Source organism: Palaemon carinicauda, chromosome 17, assembly GCF_036898095.1.
Source record: "Palaemon carinicauda isolate YSFRI2023 chromosome 17, ASM3689809v2, whole genome shotgun sequence".
Lineage (NCBI taxonomy): Eukaryota > Metazoa > Arthropoda > Malacostraca > Decapoda > Palaemonidae > Palaemon > Palaemon carinicauda.
Genome location: NC_090741.1, coordinates 106,465,184 through 106,487,536, shown reverse-complemented (window position 1 = coordinate 106,487,536; position 22,353 = coordinate 106,465,184). Strand labels below are relative to the sequence as shown.

At 39.8% G+C, this 22,353-nt stretch overlaps 1 protein-coding gene across 1 annotated transcript in view; it reads right to left on the bottom strand.

Annotated features, from left to right (window-relative positions):
• HERC2 (E3 ubiquitin-protein ligase HERC2) overlaps positions 1 to 22,353 on the bottom strand; it is a 496,511-nt gene that overhangs the window by 400,127 nt on the left and 74,031 nt on the right. The window contains exons 5-7 of the mRNA XM_068391274.1: positions 10,974 to 11,109; positions 9,935 to 10,089; positions 2,617 to 2,742 (exon numbers count right to left, since the gene is read on the bottom strand). Coding sequence (XP_068247375.1) covers positions 2,617 to 2,742; positions 9,935 to 10,089; positions 10,974 to 11,109 — 417 coding nt within the window. The remainder of the gene's footprint in view (positions 1 to 2,616; positions 2,743 to 9,934; positions 10,090 to 10,973; positions 11,110 to 22,353) is intronic.

The following is a 22,353-nucleotide window of genomic DNA, read 5'->3' as shown; positions in this document are numbered from 1 at the left end:
ACCTTTCTAAAGTCCAAAGAGGGTTGCGTGGACTTAGGCTCGTCAAGATCCGAATGTGGTTCATCAACGTGAGCAGCACCATCATCATCCGAAAGTCCATCATCCGAGTATTGAGGAGGAAGCGGCAATGAAGTAGGTAACGGCTGGATAGCTGAGTCCGGTCGCACGGGTGCATGCGTGACTGAGCCGGACGCAACGTCATGGAACTGTTGCCCAGTCTGTGAGCTGGCAACAACCATAGCAGCGCGGGGACGCACAGCGTCTACTCCAGACTGTCTAGCCTGATGTGGGTGAGCAGTGGCAACCACACTGGGTTGCGGAGGTTGACGCACCGCGTCAAAACAAAACAACTCTGACGGTTGTTGTACCTCGCGAACGTCAACGGAAGGCTCCGTGCGTCGCTGAACGTCAACATGCGGCTGGTAGGGTACACTGGAACGCATGGGTGGCGGAACTCTCTCAACTGGAGTGCGCAAGAAGGTTGCCTCAGCGTCCACAGGACGCACAACCGAGTGTGTGGTTGGTTGTAGGCAAGAGGCTGGTGCAGCAGCAACCTTCTCCGCACGAAAGTCCTGCATCAGAGACGTTAATTGTGACTGCATGTTCTGCAGCAAAGACCACTTAGGGTCTGCAGGAGCAGGTGCGGCGACAGACGGTGTAACTGTCTGAGGCGGTACCGCTTTGCCTCTCTTAGGAGGTGAGCAGTCATCGGAAGACTACAGCGAGTCCGAACTGACCCAGTGGCTACAGCTGGGCCGTTGGACTTGCGCGGAAGGGACCGACTTGCGCTTTAACGGTCGTGAGACCTTGGTCCATGGTTTCTTGCGAGAAACCTCTTCCGCAGAGGAGGTATAAATGGGCTCTCTCGTCTTTGTGCGGCAGGGGCGATCTTGGGAAGATGCGCCCGGTACCACGGAGGGAACGTCTGTTCGCTGATTAAAGCCTCTCGAACCCATTGGTCGTACGACATTGCTTCTCCCCTGGACTTGGGAGCTTGCAAGAGGTCCCGGACTAGGAGGACGACAGGCACGAACAGACGAACCCTCAAGCGCAACACTATCCACAACACTATCACTCACTTTACCACTTCCCACTGCACTTTTACACTTCAGCTCCTTGACGTCCGCCATGAGCTGGTTACGGTCACTAGCCAGGGACTCAACTCTCTCACCCAGAGCTTGGATGGCATGCATCATATCAGCCATCGAAGGTTCCTGAGTGCCAGAAGGGGGATTAGGAGCAACCACTACAGGGGAAGGAATAGGTTGTGGGGCATGAGGAGAGGAAATATCAACAGAACGAGAGGAACTTCTCCTGACTCTATCTCTCTCTAGCCTACGTGTATATTTTTGGAATTCGATAAAATCGAATTCCGAAAGCCCAACGCATTCCTCACATCGATCTTCCAATTGACAGGTTTTATCCCGAAAATTGGAACAAACAGTGTGAGGATCGATAGAGGCCTTCGGAAGACGCCTTGAACAGTCCCTAGCATTAGACTTCCTGAATTTTGGGACTTGAGAAGGGTCAGCCATTTTGAATTGGTCAAAGGGGAATTCAAAAACTATCCAAAGTCATCAACAAATAATCCGTAATCAAAAAAAGAATGCAAGGATTTATTGAAGAGAAAGCCTGCACAGCGAAAGCTCAAAACTAGAATAGTGTACTTCACCAAATAGTTGTGAAAACAAATCCAGTTAGCAACAGCGAATTAGTAGGTCTTGCCGGTAGCACGACAGAGAGAAAATTGAGTTCTTTGTTTACAATGAGTACTGGGTATCTGGACGACAGATGTCGCTGTTGAAGTACACCCCCTACCTGCATAGCGATCGCTGGCGGATTTTTTCCGTAGAGTTTTCTGTCGAGCAGCAGAGCTGCAGCTATTATAATCACCGGCTAAGTTAAATATTGAAAAAAGAAAAATGAACAGTTCAGATAATGGGGCAACAATACATCCATATTCGTTGCAGCCAAAATTTGAAGTGAAACTCCTCCGACAGTTTGGAGGGGCAGGACTAATCGCCCGTGTACACCAACTATCATTAACTACCTCGTTTATAATTTAACAATCATTCCAGCTTGTGCTAAGATCATCTCCCTATTCGTAGGACGAAGGTTTCTATTTCGCGTAGGAACAAAGAATAGTTTATTAATAATACAATAATCATAAAGTATTGTCTATTTCATAGCTTCAAAAGAGCAGGTGGTGTATGAGTCCATAAATGCAACTCAATGGGCAGGATAAATTTCTTTTAAATAATAATACTTTAATATCAATCTAAAATCCAAAAGCTCACAAGTACTCAGTTGTTTTAATTAATATGAATTTTCAAACAACTGCATTACAGCATTTTGTTTCCATAATATTCTTGAGCCTGTAAGTGTTTTGACAACAGTGATATCAGTTCACACCCAGCTAGTGAACTCATTTAACTCAACTCTGTTTGTATTTTGCAACAGCTGCAATGTTGTATTGCAAACAAATTTTAACATTGTAATTTTGCTACCAGATTATTGATTAGTGGCCCAATGGTATTGTTACATAACTTGCTACAGTAATTATATTAATAAGTAAAATTAAGAAAAAGGAAAAAATATATAAATTATTGCTCTAACCTCCATTGGAGTGTTCTCATCCCAAACTGGAGAGGGAGGAGACTTAAGAAGAGGAATGGCTCCAAACCTATGCAGCACAGGTAATAATGGTGCACTGGTTCCATGGCTACTAACCCGATTGTCAACCTGTAAAAAAGTTAAGAGAAATTTATCATCACAAACGAAATTATGTTTAGAAATTTATGCTACCAACACAATCACTAACCTGTGTTGCATGATATATTATGCAAAAAAAAATATTTAAAGTACTATCACAATACGGTTGCATAATTTTCTAATGGGACATTGAGAGTTCATATTAAAAAATAAATTAATTTCAGATACAAATACAGAACGCAGACCTAGTTTGAATACAAAAACCTGCACATTAATTTTTTTCTAGTTGTCAACAAAATTAGTATTCTCACTTTTCCAAAAGAAAAAAAAATGCTTTGACTGTCTAAGAGATCACAGCTCATAAACCCACAATATGAAATCTTCACTGAAAGTACCAGGAAATTTTGTCATATAAACTGAAAGCGTTACTCACTATATTCATCCTGAACATTTTTATGTCCAATGTTTCCTTTACCAGGTTAGACTTGGAAGGATTTCTCTCTACTCTCATCCATCTTATTCTCTATCTACTTGAACTTCTATGAGAGGTAGGACTTTGCCCACCACATTTTATCATGATTTCTTCGGCCTTACTACAGATCTCCCTCCTGCCATTGCCATATTTACCGATTGATTTTCTGCTTATCATTTATTCTCATCCTATGTCCAACTCATTCAAGTTTTGACTTTTCAGTCATTTTTTCCAGCTTCTGAAGGCACCTTTAACACAAATTCCTCTTTTATAATAAGGGCTTCTTACTATACTTCAAACATGTTGTTGTTGTGAAGAGAAAAAATCCATCAATCAATTGTATGCGAGTCTTAACATTCTAAGATCATACCATGTGACAATTTCTTCTATTTTCTTTGCAAGTGCACATGTTTTTGTATAGAGTAATGCAGATCTTATATAATGCTCATAAGTCTTTGATCTCTATACAAATGGGAACATTTTAATTTACCAGTAGTCTGCCAATCTCACTCCATTCCATAAATACTGTTGCAACTTTTTCTTACTGGTGTCTCAACTCTTGTTTCACAGTCATCCACCATGTCTCCAAGCTAACAGAAACACTACTTTTTCTAAGACTTATTCATCTATCAAAACAGTGTTAAACTTTTTTACCTCCCCAAAATTGCTCATTATGAACATTTAGCCTTTAAAATTCCTACTCTATGTAGATTTTCCCAAGCATCTTACATCTGTTACAATTAGCACAAAGTACACAGTTCACTCACTTATCTTCCTAACAACAGCCACAGAGCTACTGTTCTGATAATAGCACCTAGGTTTATGATTAACTTCAAATACCATCAAATCGATTTACATGCATACAAATTCAAATCGGTTTACGAGCATTGTTTCAGTCTGCAAGCAAAAATCTCCTTTCATATGCACATTTTTGTGGACAAGTAAAACAAGACTAGCACAAGTACCCATATGACAACCCTGCAGTTTTCATGGTCTTTTAGGCCATCTTGTTTTGTATTACCTAGCAATCCCAGCCTAACACATACCCTCTCCAAGCAACACTTACAGAAGAATCATCTCTCAAGTGCATCTTCAAGGATATTGTTCATCATAAAGACATTTTGTGCTGCATTGTAAAGTAAACAATATCAGGACAATGGTCCCTAAAGTTGATTAAGAAAGATGGTACAAAGGAAAAGATTGTGTGTGCACCCAACCTACTAAACCTGCACATTCAGACTGCAGCATCCACAACTGTAACAGTTACAATTCTGAATTATAAAGAAGATATCGAAGCATGAGAGATGCAGACCCAGTGCTGTCATTGACGAATCAACGCCAAAATGTTCTTAACACAGAAAGATTTCCGCTTACCTGGATTGATGAGAAGCAGTTAGGTGATAAGATTACCAAAAACACTAATTGTGACAAAGCAATGGTATTGGAGCTGAATAAGGTGAAGCATTAAAAGAATGCGGAGAACGCAAGTGAGGACGAGGAGATTTTAAGAATGTAAAATTTTATAAAAGATACAGCTTCATCAGGGTGAGTAGCAAATCTACTTACCAACACTTTGATGTTGCACATCAATTAAATTTTAAAGAAAAAGCCAAAAAAGCTGCCTCTAGATAAGTTCCTTGTTAAAATTGAACTTAAGTGTGTAAAAAAAACAAACGACCCAGTGTCCAGAAAGCCTAGATTAAGTGATGCAGTTAGCAAAAGTGAATGCCTTTCAAGACAGAGAACTCCCAATAAAATCATCATGGTGGAGCTTCTCCCTTCAAGCAGTAACTTCCTCCTCCTCCTCCTCCTCCTCCTTAAGCCAGCCATAACTCTCCTAAAAGGTAAGGTGCGAGTTAATTTGTCAATAATTCTTTCTTTTTTTATTATTATGAAATATTTTGCATTCATATTCGAAGTTAGAGGTTACAATTTGCTCTTTATATAACATTACAACTATTTTATCTCTAATAGGAAAATTTCATTTGGTTTACGAGTTTGCTTCCAGCATAATTTAAACTTGTAAATCGAGATAACATTATTTTGTTCCCTTCGCATCCTTGTCAGTCACCATTTAGCTTTATTTGCCATATGGCGACTTACTTTTCTATCTTCTTCATTTCACTGTTTCACTTCTTAAACATTTTAATCACCTATTCCTCAGATTCTGCTTTAATCATTAGGTCATCTCTATACAACACCAACCAATAGCTCCCTTATTGCACTCATTTGTAGCTTCCTCCAACACTATGTTAAACAGAAAAAGGCTCAGCTGATCCCTGACCGACTCTTAACGTTTATCTGTAACTCTTTTGATACCCTATATACTGTACTGCATTCACTCTAGATCTAGTGCCATGGTAGAGTAACACTACTAACATGACAAGTCTTTTTTGTACCCCATACCTTCGTATACCTATCTAACTACTTGTCTCAGTAGTATGTCAAATGCATTTTCAACAAGTACATATATGATGTTCCTCTCTTCCTCTTTGCATGATAAATTTCCTGTAATTGTATAATTACAAATAATCATCCTGCTGTTGATCTATCTGGGTTGAAGCCAAACAGACACTTATTAATATTCATCAGTTTCCTCACTCAGTATCTAACATATGTTCTAAATTTTCATAGCATGTTCAGGATGTCCTATTCATATATAATTTTCACTCTTCACAGCATTTCTTTCATCTTTATAATATTTACTACTTAAACATGAACTGCAATATTCTTCTCTAACATTTCTGGTTCTAGCTCATCCTTTACCAACACAGTACTCACATAAAGTTCATGAATGACAGGATCTCCTGCTGCTTTATCCTTTCATGAAGGACAAGATCTCCTGCTGCTTTAACCATTCAAGAATGACAGGATCTCCTGCTGCTTTATCCATTCATGAAAGACAGGATCTCCAGCTGCTTTAACCATTCATGAATGACAAGATCTCCTGCTGCTTCAACCATTCATGAATGACAGGATCTCCTGCTGCTTCAACCATTCATGAATGACAGGATCTCCTGCTGCTTCAACCATTCATGAATGACAGGATCTCCTGCTGGTTTAACCATTCATGAATGACAGGATCTCCTACTGCTTTAACCATTCATGAATGACATTATCTCCTGCTGCTTTATACATTCATGAAAGACAGGAACTCCTGCTGCTTTATACATTCATGAAAGACAGGAACTCCTGCTGCTTTATACATTCATGAAAGCCAGGATATCCTGCTGCTTTAACCATTCATGAATGACAGGATCTCCTGCTGCTTCAACCATTCATGAAAGACAGGATCTCCTGCTGCTTCAACCGTTCATGAATGACAGGATCTCATGCTGCTTTAACCATTAATGAATGACAGGATATCCTGCTGCTTTAACCATTCATGAATGACAGGATCTCCTGCTGCTTCAAACATTCATGAATGACAAGATCTCATGCTGCTTTATACATTCATGAAAGACAAGATATCCTGCTGCTTTAACCATTCATGAATGACAGGATCTCCTGCTGCTTCAACCATTCATGAAAGACAGGATCTCCTGCTGCTTCAACCATTCATGAATGACAGGATCTCATGCTGCTTTAACCATTAATGAATGACAGGATATCCTGCTGCTTTAACCATTCATGAATGACAGGATCTCCTGCTGCTTCAAACATTCATGAATGACAAGATCTCATGCTGCTTTATACATTCATGAAAGACAGGATATCCTGCTTCTTTAACCATTCATGAATGACAGGATCTCCTGCTGCTTCAAACATTCATGAATGACAAGATCTCATGCTGCTTTATACATTCATGAAAGACAGGATATCCTGCTGCTTTACCCATTCATGAATGACAAGATCTCCTGCTGCTTCAACCATTCATGAAAGACAGGATCTCCTGCTGCTTCAACCATTCATGAATGACAGGATCTCATGCTGCTTTAACCATTAATGAATGACAGGATATCCTGCTGCTTTAACCATTCATGAATGACAGGATCTCCTGCTGCTTCAAACATTCATGAATGACAAGATCTCATGCTGCTTTATACATTCATGAAAGACAGGATATCCTGCTGCTTTAACCATTCATGAATGACAGGATCTCCTGCTGCTTCAACCATTCATGAAAGACAGGATCTCCTGCTGCTTCAACTATTCATGAATGACAGGATCTCCTGCTGCTTTAACCATTCATGAATGACAGGATCTCCTGCTGGTTTAACCATTCATGAATGACAGGATCTCCTACTGCTTTAACCATTCATGAATGACAGGATCTCCTGCTGCTTTAACCATTCATGAAAGACAGGATCTCCTGCTGCTTCAACCATTCATGAAAGACAGGATCTCCTGCTGCTTCAACCATTCATGAAAGACAGGGTCTCCTGCTGGTTTAACCATTCATGAATGACAGGATCTCCTGCTGCTTCAAACATTCATGAATGACAAGATCTCATGCTGCTTTATACATTCATGAAAGACAGGATATCCTGCTGCTTTAACCATTCATGAATGACAGGATCTCCTGCTGCTTCAACCATTCATGAAAGACAGGATCTCCTGCTGCTTCAACTATTCATGAATGACAGGATCTCCTGCTGCTTTAACCATTCATGAATGACAGGATCTCCTGCTGCTTTAACCATTCATGAATGACAGGATCTCCTACTGCTTTAACCATTCATGAATGACAGGATCTCCTGCTGCTTTAACCATTCATGAAAGACAGGATCTCCTGCTGCTTCAACCATTCATGAAAGGCAGGATCTCCTGCTGGTTTAACCATTCATGAATGACAGGATCTCCTGCTGCTTCAAACATTCATGAAAGACAGGATCTCCTGCTGCTTCAACCATTCATGAATGACAGGATCTCATGCGCTTTATACATTCATGAAAGACAGGATATCCTGCTGCTTTACCCATTCATGAATGACAAGATCTCCTGCTGCTTCAACCATTCATGAAAGACAGGATCTCCTGCTGCTTCAACCATTCATGAATGACAGGATCTCATGCTGCTTTAACCATTAATGAATGACAGGATATCCTGCTGCTTTAACCATTCATGAATGACAGGATCTCCTGCTGCTTCAAACATTCATGAATGACAAGATCTCATGCTGCTTTATACATTCATGAAAGACAGGATATCCTGCTGTTTTAACCATTCATGAATGACAGGATCTCATGCTGCTTTAACCATTAATGAATGACAGGATATCCTGCTGCTTTAACCATTCATGAATGACAGGATCTCCTGCTGCTTCAACCATTCATGAATGACAAGATCTCATGCGCTTTATACATTCATGAAAGACAGGATATCCTGCTGTTTTAACCATTCATGAATGACAGGATCTCCTGCTGCTTCAACCCTTCATGAAAGACAGGATCTCCTGCTGCTTCAACCATTCATGAATGACAGGATCTCATGCTGCTTTAACCATTCATGAATGACAGGATCTCCTGCTGCTTTAACCATTCATGAATGACAGGATCTCCTACTGCTTTAACCATTCATGAATGACAGGATCTCCTGCTGCTTTAACCATTCATGAATGACAGGATCTCCTACTGCTTTAACCATTCATGAATGACAGGATCTCCTGCTGCTTCAACCCTTCATGAAAGACAGGATCTCCTGCTGCTTCAACCATTCATGAATGACAGGATCTCCTGCTGCTTTAACCATTCATGAATGACAGGATCTCCTGCTGCTTTAACCATTCATGAATGACAGGATCTCCTACTGCTTTAACCATTCATGAATGACAGGATCTCCTGCTGCTTTAACCATTCATGAAAGACAGGATCTCCTTCTGCTTCAACCATTCATGAATGACAGGATCTCCTGCTGCTTTAACCATTCATGAATGACAGGATCTTCTGCTGCTTTATCAAGTTGCTTGTCATTTCAGATGGTCCTTAGGATATTCCAATTTTCATCTCACTAAGAGCTCTTTTAACCTCTTCATAAAGAGTCCTTATTTAATCCCTCTAATGTACCATCATCCTGCAGTTCTTGTTCATTCCCTTCATTGACCAGTATGTCAAAGTACAGCCTCCATTGTTTGGGCATTTTTTCATTTTCAACTTCAATTTCTCCATTTTCCACCGAAAGCAACAACAAAGTTTTTAAAATTTTTTTAGCTATTCTTGAAAACTGTTCCAGATCACTCTTCCACATTTTTTTAAACTGGTGAAGACCACCAAATAACACAAACATTTCAATCTATTTCACAATTTCTTTGAAAATGTATGACTTGAAATGTAACTTTTATCCAATCTACCTTTCTGAAAATGTCTCACACCACTGATGTGGCAAATGATTGGGAATTCATAAGCAAGAGGAGAGATATATTCTTATTAGAATTAAAGAAATTTATTGATATATATTTTTTTTAGATTTATCATGAAAGAAAGTATACCATGAAACTGAAAATTAGTATTGTTACTGTGGCATTGCGAGATGGAAATTTTTTTCTATGCTTTACCATAATATTCAAATATTCAGAAAACTCTAGGCTAACATATCACCAATTTCCTGAAGAACTTGAAATGGTGATTTTTAAAAATCAGTAAAATAACAAAATAAATTAAACCAAACATTAAACTTCATCATAATGACAGTAAAACCATCAACAAGTAATAAACAATTTACTGTACTAGAAAATCAACTCATTTATTAAAATCCCCTGATTTTAAAACATCAAGCCTTAAGACTAGAGGGAAAAGATGAATAATGTCTTACTTGATTGCGACCAGAGTCCCATAACTGCAGCAGTAGGGTTATGATCGTCAGTAAAGTTGAAAGAGTTGCCCGCTGTAATGCCAAATGGAGCAGAAGAGATAGTGCCATATGTCTATCCCCTAGGGGGACTTTTGTAACACTGCTACCACCAGTACCTAAAAAGGCATATACAGTACTGTATATCAAGCATTTGAAAATAATTCAAGCATACATAAAACTATAAATGAAAAAAAAAAAACTTTATTAGTTGAAAAAACAAAGTACAATAAAATTGTTTCATGATACCAGTAATTTAAATTACATTGGGAAGTTATGAGCTTCCCTTGTCTTATATGAATTTTCGTGGATGAAAACCATTGCTTTACAATTACTGTACCCATCTTATCCAAGTTGGTAGACCTACAGTTTACATTCATAAAACAAAGTTGCACAAAGGAGTACAACATATGCTAAACTTTTTACCAGAAGACAGACAACTGAACTCCTGAGCCTTTTTAGGCACAATGAAATTGTATCATATCTATGACCTCAGCGGATTTGACATCAAGCAGAAGTTCATTCTAGAAATAGTCACTATATCAGCCTGAAACATTTTCAATGGTTACAAAAGGAATTTCAGTCTCGCCTCCACTGAAAAATTTGAAAATGAAAGTCAAATCAAACAAGCTGAGATTTCACTCTAATGGCTCATAATGATGAGGGAAAAAATACTATTAGTACTGGAATAATAGTCATTAAACAAAAATTTGTTCGTGGCTTCCTTGAAGCCAACGCAGACTGTAGAAAGAGAATATAGGAGTTACTCATTAAATTTCAGGAGAAAAAGTTGTTTTGTTAATTTTGGTTAAATGCCTGCTCTAAGTCTTAACTATAACAACTCTAAGTCTTAAATATAACGACTTTATAATAAAATTTAGCAGCTTGCATTTTCCTGCAAACACAATATTCTAATATAAGTTACACTTACCTCAGGTAACTATTATGTACCCAATAAAATGATTAGAGGGCACATAGATAAAAAATCCATGACATTACATACCTCCAGGAACTTGGCTGAGGACAACAGAGGTCAAGAATTTCTGCGATCTTTCAACAACATCAAGCCACACTGACGAAACGGTAGATTCATCAAACAGAGTAGCTTCTGGAAGCGTTTCTAGAGCCTCTAAGGATTCCTGAAGATTGAATAAATCACTATTAGCAAATTATTACTTTCCTAAATAATATATTGTTATTTACGATGGAAATCAAACATTTGAAAAGTAAATTTGTAGTTTTCCTCACCATACAAACCTGACACCCTTACTAGGAATATGACTTCACAGAAGCCGGAACAGCTTTTAAACTTTTAACAAGGTAAAAATAGTTGGGTGGAGGGTAGGCTCCACGCCCCCATCAGATTGAGCAACCCTCACTTTGACCTTTAGACTAGGACTTGCAAGAGGGATGAGATGGGCAGTGCAACATAAAGATCTCAGGTTTGCATGGTTAGGAAAATACAAATTATTTTTTAAATTTGTGTTTTGTCCGTAAATGTAATACAAACTTTCAACCTTTAATAGGAGACTCATCCTTAGGAGGGAGGAAGTCCCTATAGCCCAATCTGGCTGGTTAACTAACCAGGGGAAATGTCAATGTATTTCAGTCCTGCGTAGAGAAGCTACAGCAATGACTCCAATCAATCTCCTTACTACCTGAGCATGAAGATGTCGCAGGTGTTAGGATACATCCCTACCAGAAACTGATATGCGGTCACTGAAGAATCTATAGCCCTAAGGATATGAAGTCCGAATATATGAGCATTATAACAATGGGTGCATATATTCTATCCATCCTCCCCATTTTAAGAGAGGGTGGGGAGATACTTCAAGACAAACCAAATTGTAATGAAAAATTACTCGCATGCAAAGCTTATATGAATTTAGCATCTGGTCTAAAAACATAACGACATGACTGCTGTGCCTCGAGCGAAGGGAAGAAAGGAAAAAAAAACAAATATTTTTACCTTCTGTTTTTAAACTCAAGTTGTGACCACTCTCTTAGACAAAATTCATTTCGCCCCATGAGAGAGCGAGACTCACTACACAACCTGTAGAAGAGCTACTACAGGTGCTAGAGAAAAAGCAGCCAGAGACTTGTGAATATACTCCAAATGACAGTGAAGGTTGTCTAACACTTCCATAATAATGCCTTCAGCACTAGCATCATACATAATCTTCTGAGGCTACAGTAGAGCCTATACCCAACTTAATGAGTCCATGATCTAAATGGTCCAATTGCAGACTCTCCAAAGTGAGGTAAGTGCACTTGACGGTCTCACAAAGAGCCACAACAAGACTGTATTCTTGAATATCAGCTTCTAAGCCCTTCCAGTGCTGTGGAACAGCCTCTGCTACTCTGGTCTGATGCACTAAGTTCTCTTGAGGTAGTGCTATAGCATCCTCACAGGACAGAGGGGTAGGCCATCTCAATTGCTCGTCATATCTTGAAAAGAGGAGATAGAGATGGATTCAAACCTGGATTATAGACAGTGGGGTTCTGGACCTTGGCAACAAACTTAGGGATTCTTAAATCCCTCAGAATAACTAATGGCATACTCACCAACTTTCTTTGCTGAATCCAGATCTCAATCTGAGACTCTCCTCAGGGGTTCATACAGACACCGCTTGAGAGGGCTAAGAACTCTCGTGACATCCCTCTTCGATGATGTGAATTCTCTAAAAGCACAAGACTGCTTGAAACTCCTCATGAGCATGGACAACTCCCAGTCTAAAGACCTAGCACAAGGCTGAAAGGAGCTGATGGTAGACAACAAAATCAAATCAACTGCAGAGAGATTCATATAGGAGACTTATCCCATCTATGACAACAACTGCAGAGTATGGCCCACTTTCCATGGTAAACAGCTGCTGAGGATCTTCACATATATCTGGACATCTCCTGTATACTGCCGAGCAAAAAACATTTCACTCAGAGATGCTGTATAGTGAAGTGACAGGGATACCACTGAGCTATGGTGCCCCTGTTAATGGGGGCTTACAGAGAATATTGGGTATTAGGGTAGTTCTCTCAATACCTCAACAAGGAGCATCAACAAATCTGTAAACTAATTGGTATGTAACCACTTGTGACACCAGGGTCATCCTAATGCTCTGGGTTATCATTACTGATGATGACCTGTCGTATAAGACAGAAAGGTAGAAGGGCGTAAGCATTTATATTGCCCCAGGGAAATTGTAAAGCATCCTCCATTGCTGCCTATAGTTCTGGGACTGGGGAAGAATCCCAGAAACTTCTTGCTCAACCGAGTGGCAAACAAGCCTATCGATGGGGATCCCCAAAGAGCAAGAAGCCTTTTTACTACGAAGGATAGTAAAAACCATATGGCCCTGAGTGCTGAGCATATTAGCAAGTATATTCTTATAATCTGGGATAAACCTTGCTGACAGCTCTAATGCATTGTCAAATGCCCAGGTGTGTGCCTGCCGGCCAGTTCGCAGACAGCCTGCAAGACAGTTCCTTCTAGCACGTTGACGTGAGCCACTACAGTACAGTAGTGCTGTCACTCATAAATGCTACAGAGGGCCCTATTAAACTCTGTTGGAAAGTTTGCAGAGTCAGAACAGCCATTTGAGTTTCCAACAGGTTGATATGCAGACACTTTTATTCTTTGAACCACAATCTTGAGGTAGTCTGGTCACTCAGGTGTGAACATCAACATTTTGGGGGCAAGGAGTTGAGTAAAACTCTGTCAAGTTTTTGTCATTTAGCTATCATTCCAGATTGTCCCTCACTTATTGTTCCAACAGACCCAACACGTGGGGAGAATCAGTGGATGCTAATCAGCGACGCTTCATACACCACTGTGTAGCGGGATGTCAACAAAAACAAACCCCCACACCTTTGATCACTCTTCTTTCAAAATATCCCACAACACAAACTTTCCCCTTACTTTACTTCAAACTGGACTCTTGGACAGAAGGAAAATGAAAACAAAACATAACCTTAACACTATATTCTTAATAGTAAACGCAATCATAAACCAAAAAAAAACACTTATCACGAATCATAAACAATATTAAATATAAACCGTAACACCATTCAAAATAAAAAACCTTAACAACTTAAAATTAACACACCCAAAACCAATATTTGTTTATGAGTGGAACTCTTTATCCACACACACGTGACACACCAAAACCAATATTTGTTTATGTGTGGACGTCGTTGTCCACACAAGGGCCAACAGTCCTTTTCGGCCAAAGCCACAACCCCACAATTCGGTTGTAACGCCACAATATGGCAACACTTGACACTCAGTCAATACAAAAATGTTTTAATTGATTTAGTCCTTGAGCGTAATCATCATCATCATCATCCTCATCGGTATCATCAACAGCAATCGGAAGTAAATTCGGTCCGGGTCGTCGTCAAATAAATCAATCCACTAGAGCATTCTAAACACAAATTCCTTAAGTAAGCCAGGTCATCAATAGTCAAATTCAAATAAATCTTCTCCCCAAAGGAGGAATCGCGGCCTGCCAAAAAAAAAAAAAAACACTTATGAACACTCCTAACTAACAACTATCGCACTATAATCAAAGATAAACAATAAACTTTCTATCACTCATGAACGCGCCTAACAAAAATAAATAAAAACAGTACTTACTCAGAATATAAAAAAAGCTTCACAGCCGGCTTTCGAAGAGCAAAAAAAATACACAGCCGACTCCTACTCTCGTTCGATATCCAATGCTTTCGCCCAAGACATTCATCACCACCCTATCCTAGCTAAAAAGGTAAACAAACAACCTCAATTATACCAACAATCTTTCCAACTTCAAACAATCATTCGCTAATTACCCTTTCCTCAGCGCGCACCGCGGACACACAAAACACGCACACACAAACGCACATACACACATACTCTCTCGCGCACGCGCGATCTAATAAAACGAAAGCAAATGAAATTCTCTCTCTCTCTCTCTGACGAAACTAAAGCAAATAAACACTCTTTCTTTCTTTCTTGCGGTTTGACAAACTTAAGTAAATAAACACTCGCTCACTCACACACACACACACACACTCTCTCTCTCTCTCTCTCTCTCTCTCTAATGACAAAGCTAAAGCAAATAAAATGTCTCTATTTAACAATACTAAAACAACTCTCTCTCTCTCTCTCTCTCTCTCTCTCTCTCTCTCTGTGACAAACTAAGCCAATACTGTAAACAATTTCTCTCTCTCTCTCTCTCTCTCTCTCTCTCTCTCTCTCTCTCTCTCTCTCTCTCTCTCTCTCTCTCTCTCTCTCTCTCTCTCTCTCTCTGTGACAAACTAAGCCAATACTGTAAACAATTTCTCTCTCTCTCTCTCTCTCTCTCTCTCTCTCTCTCTCTCTCTCTCTCTCTCTCTCTCTGACAAAACTTAAACACACTCACACTCTCTCTCTCTCTCTCTCTCTCTCTCTCTCTCTCTTGATTTGGCAAACAAAAAAAATAAATTAAAATAAAATTAATCCTCCACATTCCTCCCCCCTTACTTTGCCAAATCCTCACACAACACTTACCTATTTTCTCATTACCCAGTCGCAATCAGGAACAGGGCCTCGGCTTCGGGTAACTGGGCCTTCATATACCTGCACTCTCTCATTCACTTCTTCCATGTCGTTTTCATTCAACGTACTATTACTATTCCCGTCTATGCTCTGCTCGTCTAAGATATCATTCACTATTTCATCTACCTCAGTTTCATCTGGCCCGAAAATCCCACTAATTTCTGTCAACAATTCATCCATTACATCTAAACCATTTTCTACTTTAACAAAAGAATCATTCATACTGCTTATCATTCTCCTATCTTTCATTCTCGTGTCCGTCATACGTTCTCTTGCCTCATCTAACGAAAAACCACACACACTATAAGTATCATTCATACTCATCCAAGTTTCATCTGTATTAATACATTTATCTTCCATACTCACCTGTACATTTACACCCTTGTCTTGCTTATTCTGATTCCCGCCTACAACTACAAAATTTTCCCGTCTTTTATCCCCAGTAAAATTCTCAGACTTCTTTTCCTTTCCATACTCTACTAACACCAATTGCTTATCTTCTAAACCTAATGCCTCACACATACTCGGTTCATACTTGTTCGTTTTCAGCCATTTATTCATACCATTCTCCTGAATATATCTTGGTACCTCCTTCCATTTCCGCAACTGATTGTGGTGTGCCCTAACCTTTTCCACACTACCATCCACACTTACTTTACCTAAAACATAACTCAACCCACTAGAACCAACATCTAACACCTCATATGGACCTTCAAACTTATCACGTACCTTATTGACATTCATTCTTCCCTTTTCAATTACTTCTTTTAACACTTTCTCTCCCACTTTGTAGCTTTCAAATCTCTCATTTGCTTTCTTCCAAACATCTCTATCATTCTCGGACACACTCAATCTCGGTCTTACTATCTTTTCAAAATTCAACACAAACTTACACGGAGACATACCAGTACTCTTGTGCACAGTTGCATTATACGCCCACAACGCACGCCCAACATATAAATCCCAATCATTATCACATGTACTCATCATCCGCAAAATTTCTGTCAAAGTTCTTACAGTCCTTTCAGCCAAACCATTCGCACTTGGCATATACGGAGTCGAATACACATGTTCAATGCCCCATTCTCTCAACATCTGCTCAAACTCCCATCCAACAAACTCCGGACCATTGTCACTTAACATTTTTGCAGGCTTACACACACTCATCGGCAACATCACTTGACTTACCATTCTCGCTACAGTCTCACTTCTTTTATTCTTGATGGGCACTGCATACGCAAACTTGCTCATATGATCGACCATGACAATCATTCCCACATGTCTCCTCGCAGTCACAGGCAACGAAACACAATCAATCACAAACATCTCAAATGGCTCTTTCATACGTAACCTCAAAATAGGCGGACTTGCATGCATGCTCTGATACTTTCCCTTCTGACAATCCTCACAAGTAGTCGCTACATCCCTACAAATTTGACTCAACCCAGGCGTAAACAACCTTTCTCGCATGCATTCCCACAATTTATTCTTCCCCATATGCCCATACCTGTCATGCACTACCATACACATACCCACAGCTGCATGCATTGGAAATACAGGAACATATATATCTTCATCCATTCCCCTATGCAAAAAATACACAATATTCTTACAAACAATAAATCTTTTAACAACTTTCTTATACGCTTCCAAATCACACGGCCATTCTTCCACCCTAATACCTTTTAAAATACATTCACGTAACCTATTTATCTCTAAACATTCACCTTGCATTTCTTCCACCTCCTCTTTGCTCAACAAATCATCTTCACTTTTTGCAATATCAATCATGCCAACAAAATTCGCCATGAATACACTATTATCCTCGATTACTATTACCTTACAGCCATTCTTTGAAAGCAAACCCTTACCAACATCAACTGACACATGGTGCAACCTCAAAAAATCTATTCCCATCAAAAAACAACTAGGCATTTCATTCTCTCCCATTACAATAAAATTATGTTCAACTTCCATACTCCCTAGTTTCACTTTCAACCTCACTTCTTCCCAAACAAGTAAACTTCCCTGACCTATTCCATGAATTCTCACACTCGTACACTGTCTTTTCACTTCCCAATTGTACCTCTCAATTTCCCTGATAACCGACTCATTTACTAATGACACTTGAGCACCCGTATCAATTAAACTACAATATTCATTCTCATTTATATTCACATATGTCATCATCCTTCCTTTTACACCATGCATACATACATTTACTCTCCTTTCAATTCTGTCACTCACTTCACCAATATGTTCATCATCATGTTCACTGTCCTCTATACCCCCATATCTTAGATTAAGGTCACTTGCACCATTATCCTTTTCACTCAACAATTTGCAACATTCCTCCTTACATTGAATCCTCAAAATATATTCCCTATCATTCTCCTTACATGCCCTATATTCCATCGGTCGATTCCATCCAAAATACAAATACACAGTTACACCATACAACATACTTACCACCATTAATATCTTTGATAATACTTCCCCTTCTAGTACACTACTCTCCTCCTCATATACCATTTCTTTTGACACTTCATTCATCACTCTTCTTTTAAGCTCAGTTACACTACCTGGTATTTCCGTATTTAACCCCTCTTGTACCAACTTACTTAAACCCATTAGGATACACTTATATACCATATCTTGCCCTTCACAACTCTGCTCCACAACTAAACCTTCAGGCAACCTTTCAGAATTCTGATTACTCTCTTTATCTTCCATCCTCCCATGCATCCTCGACATCGCATCCGCTATCACATTCTTATTTCCCGGTACATATTCTAACCTAAAATCAAATTCATTCAAATCTTCTATGGTCCTAGCAACCCTTGCATTCACACACTCTTTCCTTATCATGTACACTAGGGGCTGATGGTCAGTACGCACAATGAATTTTACACCATACAAAAATACTTTCAATGCTTTCACACAAAATCGTATTGCAGCCAATTCCCTGTCAATCGTCGAATACTTCCGCTCAGCTTTATTAAACGCTTTACTAACATACGCTATTACTCTCAATTGCTCTTCTCCATCTACTCTCTGCATTTGAACCAAACAACCACCCATACTAACCCCACTCGCATCCGTATACAACTCTAGCATACTCGCATTTTCACTGTAGTCTGGAAATGCCAAAGTGACGTCTTTCGCGGCCTCTTCCTTCAACCTTTCAAACGCTTCTATCATCCGATCATCCCATTTTAATTTTGTACTATTCCTTTTACCCGTCCATTCATTCAACGGCTTCCCTATACCTGAACAATCTCTAACAAACTTGCGCCCAAACTCAACCAAACCAAGAAAACCTCGCAACTCACGCACAGTCCGGGGACGTGGAAATTCTCGCACCTTATTCACAAACTTGTCACTCTTCCTTATACCAGATTCACCCACTACATGCCCAAGAAATTCCACCTCCCTGGACAACCATGTACACTTCTCAAGGTTAATTTTCACACCAACTTCAATTAACCGCATCAACACTGCCTCAAGCAACCGCATATGTTCCTCAACAGTCTCGCTCGCAATCAGAATATCATCTATAAAAACAGTCACCTTCTGTCGATCGAAACCAGCCAATACAACATTCATCGCTCTTTGGAAGGCAGCAGGCGCATTAGCAAGACCAAAACTCAACCTTTTAAATTGAAAGTGACAATTTGTACTTGAAAATGCGGTAATGGGCCTGCTTCCCTCTGCCAGAGGCATCTGATAATAGCCCCGCACCAAATCTAATTTAGTAAAAACTTTCATTCCATGCATCTTATAAACACAATCAGACACCACATTCATTGGAAAACGTTCTTTAACAGTCACCTCATTCACCTTCCTATAATCAATACACATACGTAAACTTCCATCAGGCTTTCGTACAGGGACAATAGGGCTATTCCAGGCACTCTCACTCCTTTCTATTACACCCATACGCTCTAATTCCTGACACTGCTCCTCTATCTCCTTGGCAATAGGCGGAGAAAAATGCCTGGGACGCTGATATATGGGGGTATCATCACTGAGAACTATTTTAAATTCTGGCAGGTCTGACCCCCCACAATCATCGTCACCGAGACTCATAACTCTCCGCTTATCCCATAACATCTTAAGCAATCGTTCCCTTTCGACCTCACTTATACTCTCATCTAACTTAATTCTTCCTTTCAACGTATCGTAATCCCAATCGTCATCGTTCTTTACCTTACCAGCCATTACCTGTCTCGCCTTAACATATCTTCCATCCTCTACATTGATCAGTGTATACATACATCCCATGCAATCGCCCTCACGTATTCCACGTACTCTCTTCCTCCTAACACTCGGCAACAACCTTACATACACCTGGGGTTCCTGCATATTCATAACACCATCATATATATACGCACTCGTTTTCACCAAATTACCTGCTTCCATACCTTCCACTACATATTCATCCTCGTCACTATTTGAAATTCCCAGACTGCTCGGCCATGCAACTTTTACACTAATAACCTCACCTTTCTTACCCGATAACTTTACACTTTCCTTTGCTATCAACGGCACTCCCTTCCACACCTTCGTACTCACTCTGCCGTCTTCCTTTAAATAAAATTCCCCACAAATATTACCTTTAACCTTTATTTCAATCATATTCACACTTGGATGTACAATCATACCACATTTTTTCAGAAATTTATACCCAAGCAGTACGTCATATTTCTCATTCGCTCCCTCAACCACGTAAAAATCATTATCTTCCATCATCAGCCCCCCAATCATAACATTTTCCCGCAACTTTCCTTGCACAGGCATACGCAAATTACCAATACCTTTTACTTCACCCTTACATCCCTTAAATTCACAAACCTCTTTTACCTTATCATATGCATTCCTAAACATTAAATTGACACCACACCCAGTATCAATCAAACCAACCAACTCTACACCATTAAAAATAATTTTCACACTCATGCAATCATGTGCTCTTTCTCCCATCACATCTTCATGCAACAAACCCTCACGAACATGCATCACATTCACTCCCCACACACACGAGGACTCACCCAGCTGAACCCTCTGAGTATTTAGTTTCCCGAACATCCTGGCTGACTTGATCCCTTCTTTCTACAAACCCTAGCTACATGCCCATCTGCACCACATTCAGTACACTTACCCCGTGGCTCCTTGCACATTCTAGCATAATGACCATCCTTACCACAATTACCACAAATTACATTCATACGATTATTACGGCATCCACTCGCTAGGTGTCCAGTCATACCACACCGATAACACTTAACCACTTTCTCTTTCTTACAGTCGCTAATACGATGCCCTGTCTCTCCACACCCGAAACATGCTCCTAATGCCCATCTACACTCGTTCCTTTTATGTCCTACCTTCCCACACCTATAACACCTCTCTTCACGGATACCACTACCTAACCTAACTTGCTGCGTACTAGCACCTCTATCTCTCCAAACTTGATTTCCCTGTCTAAACCCGTCATTTCTCGGAATGGGTATTCCTACATTACTCACCCTAACACTTCTATCTACTACACTATCAGCTACCCTCATTGGCCCTCTCATAACAGCATCTCTAAAACTACCAAATTCTGGCACACATTCCTCCATTCCAGTTCTTACACTCACAAATTTACTTTCTTTCATACACCTATCCAACTCGTAATCCTCAACTATCTCTAAAATATCATCCCAAGTCAATCTCTCTCTAGTCCACCTCATTTTCTCCTTCCGTTTCAAATTAATAAACTCACACACACTCTCTGGTACTGTACCCAAAAACTTCTTCATTAGTTCCTTATTTTCATTTATTCCTTCGTCCCCATACTTCTTTCTAGCCAATGTTTCTAACCGACATACATACATCGAGATTGCTTCACCCACCTTCATTCGTGCTTCATCAAAATCATTTTTTCGCTTATACCTAACACTACCTTTCGTACGTTTTACCTGTTCAATTATCCTATTCTTTACACTTTCATACTCAACCTCTCCTACACTCATTATCACCCCATACATCGTCAACAAATATCCTGACAAAAATTCTCCCAACTCCCTAGCCCAAACTCTCTTACTATCCCCATACTTAGCCTGACAAAACTTTTCATATTCCCTAAAGAAGTCATATACATCCCTACTGCTATGTTCATTAAACCTTTCACACCTAGGTACCTCTCTCATAAACACTGTCTTACAAACTTCCTCTACCTCATTCTCACTACTATCTTCACTGTCTACTCCCTTCTTGTTGCCTTCTTCATTTGAATACAATGAATCTAGTTCTACACTCAAAGTCCTATCTTTAACTATTCCCTTCTTACCCTTTTTCTTATTTACCACCTTCACCCAATCATGATCATCCTCACTCACACCCTGACCTTTCTTCTTTTCTTTCTTCACATTATCTTTACCTTTCTTCTCCTTCTTCCTATCACCCTTCGTTCCAATCTTACTATGTCTAGGCCCTTTACTTTCAATATCACTATCACTACCTTCCCCATTATCACTTACCCTATCCTCTTCCACAATCAACCCGTTACCAGAAGCAGAAGCCACTCCTCCGACTGCACCTTCACCTATAACAGTTTTCATCATCCCCATTACTTGCCCCATCATAGCTTCCATTCGTTTCTCATTTTCTCGCATCCTCATCTCAACACCCTCTTCCACTCTCTCTACAGTTCCCTGAAGTTCCCTAAGTTTCCTTTGCATCTCCTCATTCTCACTACTTAACCTCGCATTCTCCAACAACAACCTCTCCTCTCGCTCATTAGACAACCGCAATTCCTCCTTTA